Below are 2,481 nucleotides of genomic sequence, written 5' to 3'. Positions count from 1 at the left end.
CAGTCAAGGTTCTGTAGTTTCCACGTCGGGCATATCTCTTGACTCCATGTCCCTAATCCCATGTGTCAGTCCTCTGGTCCAGACTCCATCACCTTGTCCACACTCCGTCACCTTTCTCCTGTAATAGGGCGGAGCTCCCCAGACAGGCCTCCACGGGCCTGGGTCCTTCTCCATACCGTGGCCAGAGGGAGGACACAGGAACCGCCAGTCAACAGCTCACTCTGGGAATTCACTTCTTTCCGCTGTTTACAGGGTCTTTCCCCCAATGTCCCCGCCCCTGTTGGACCCTTGTAGCTTCGACCATTCTTTACCCTCCTCTTCTGATTGGCCTCTACTCAACTTCTAGTAATCCACTTAGTCACCCTTGTTTCACAAGAGGTTTTCCCTGACTCCCTCTCCTCTCAAAAAGTCTACCACAGAGACTCCTCCTCAGGAGCCGTTCTATCCATTGCCTCTTCACCCCTTCTGCTCCCATCTGTGAGCCCCAGTGGCCAAGAGTTGTGCCTTCTTCATCACTGTGAGCCCATCACCCTGCACAGGGCCCAGTGCATGGCGGGAACCAGCAAGTGCTGATGGGGCCACTGTCTTTAGGTCTAGGGTCTATACCCCACTGTCTTTAGGTCTAGGGTCTATACCTCACTGCCATTCCTCAAAGGAAGGGATGGAGGATGGATTACCTGCTGGGAGACTCTTCTTTTGTGGACACTTTTACAGGTTCTCTTTCCCCAATCCAGTCATTGAGTCCCCTCTGGTGGCGTTCCTGACACAGACACCTCCTGACAGAGAAAACTTTAGGGAGCAGAGCTGCCCCCTCTGGCCTGGTACCCTGCCTGCTGTCAGGGCCCACGCAGACCTTGTCCCTGCCGCCCATGCCCCAGCACCCTGCGGATGGCAGCAGTGATTTCGCGGTTGCGCAGGCTGTAGATGAGTGGGTACAATAGTGGCGTGACATTGGTGTAGACAAGTGCAAGTGTGCGGTCCCGTCGCGGGGAGTAGCTGGACTTGGGTCGCACATACATGAAGGTGGCACAGCCATAGTGTAAGAAGGTGACAGCCAGGTGCGAGGCACAGGTGGAGGCAGCCTTGCGCCGACCCCCAGGGGAGCGCAGGCGGTGCAAGGCGGCAGCGATGGCGCCATAGGAGGACAGGATGAGCAGTGAGGGCAGCAGCAGGAGCACCAGGCAGGCGCCCAGCAGGGGAAGCTCATCAACGTAGCTCCGTGTGCAAGCCAGGTCCAACAGTGCCGTGATGTCGCAGAAGAAATGCACCAGCAGGCGGGAGCCACAGAAGGGCAGGTGGAAGACAGCCACTGTGAGCCCCACGGATACTGCCAGTCCCCCAAGGCAACAGGCCAGGGCCAGCCTTGTGCATAGCCCTGGGGTCACTACTGAGGTGTAACGCAGCGGGTGGCAAATAGCTACATAGCGATCGTAGGCCATGGTGGCCAGCAGGAAGCACTCAGCCCCACCCAGAGCCACGAACATCTGCATCTGAACAGCGCAGCCCAGAAAGGAGATGGGGCTGCCCCTGCCAGGGCCTGGTGCGGCCAGGTCGGCCAGGGAGCGGGGCACCACCACCAGAGTGTAACAGAGCTCGATGGCTGACAGCTGGCACAGGAAGAGCAGCATGGGCGGCCGGCTGGGCACTGAGGCCACGGCCACAAGGATGAGCAGGTTCCCGCCCAGGGTGGCTAGGTGCACAGCCAGCAGCAGCAAGAAGAGCACCGGCCTCAGGTGCGGGAACTCAGAGAAGCCCTGAAGGAGAAAGCCACAGGGCATGGTGGCATTGCTGGAGCTGTCCATGCACTGGCTTGCCCAGAGGTACCTGTAGGGAAAGAAATGGGGACAGGGAGAGCTTGAGGGTATAGCTCCTCCGCCCCACTGGTGAGGAAAGGCTAGATGGAATTTAGAGGGTGGGAGGAAGTAGTGGCTGCAGAGAGGGGGTACGGCTCCCAGGTGCATTACCAGCCGCCCTGACACTCCTTCCCACCCCCACACACGTCGTGTTGGCCTTTTATTAACTTACGTAGTTTTGCCTGCCTCCTGGACTAGAATTCTCAACATGCTTTTTCCAAAGAAGCCTTAAATTTGGGCCCTTTCCTTACAGTGTATCACTCTTGACCTCCACTTACAAAGGATTCCCTGCTTTCAGACCTTAGTTGTTATTTGTTGGGTCCTGTATTGCCAGGAGTATTACGCTGCTCTCAGCCTCAGCTCCTCAAGGCAGCGAGTGTGTCTTTACGCCCTGGTTCTGTTTCTTCCTCCGTGCCCTACTCTATCACTTTGAGCTGCTTTCTGTGGTGTGTCATAAAATCACAAAAACAAGATACAGATGAAGACCTTAGTGATAATCTCATACAACCTCATGATTTTAAAAAGGAAAATAAAGCTGGTGGGACATGTCTATGGAAGGCTTAACCACTCACAGAAAGCTAAGAACAGAATCTGCATTCCTGAGGCTGAAGTAGAACTTCCCATGATC

The 2,481-nt window shown here is 55.9% G+C and overlaps 1 protein-coding gene across 1 annotated transcript; it reads right to left on the bottom strand.

Moving 5' to 3' along the window:
- Window positions 1–836: 836 nt before the first annotated feature.
- On the bottom strand, window positions 837–1,802 carry LOC309844620 (olfactory receptor 10AC1; the record flags this gene model as incomplete). Its single annotated transcript, XM_082691718.1, has 1 exon — window positions 837–1,802. The coding sequence occupies one exon, from the start codon at window positions 1,800–1,802 to the stop codon at window positions 837–839; it is 966 nt and encodes a 321-aa protein (XP_082547844.1).
- Between the last annotated feature and the right edge of the window lie 679 nt (window positions 1,803–2,481).

Source organism: Mustela nivalis (assembly GCF_964662115.1).
Source record: "Mustela nivalis genome assembly, chromosome: 12".
Lineage (NCBI taxonomy): Eukaryota > Metazoa > Chordata > Mammalia > Carnivora > Mustelidae > Mustela > Mustela nivalis.
Note: the sequence above shows the minus strand (reverse complement) of the source record. Positions and strands in the feature narration are given on the sequence as shown.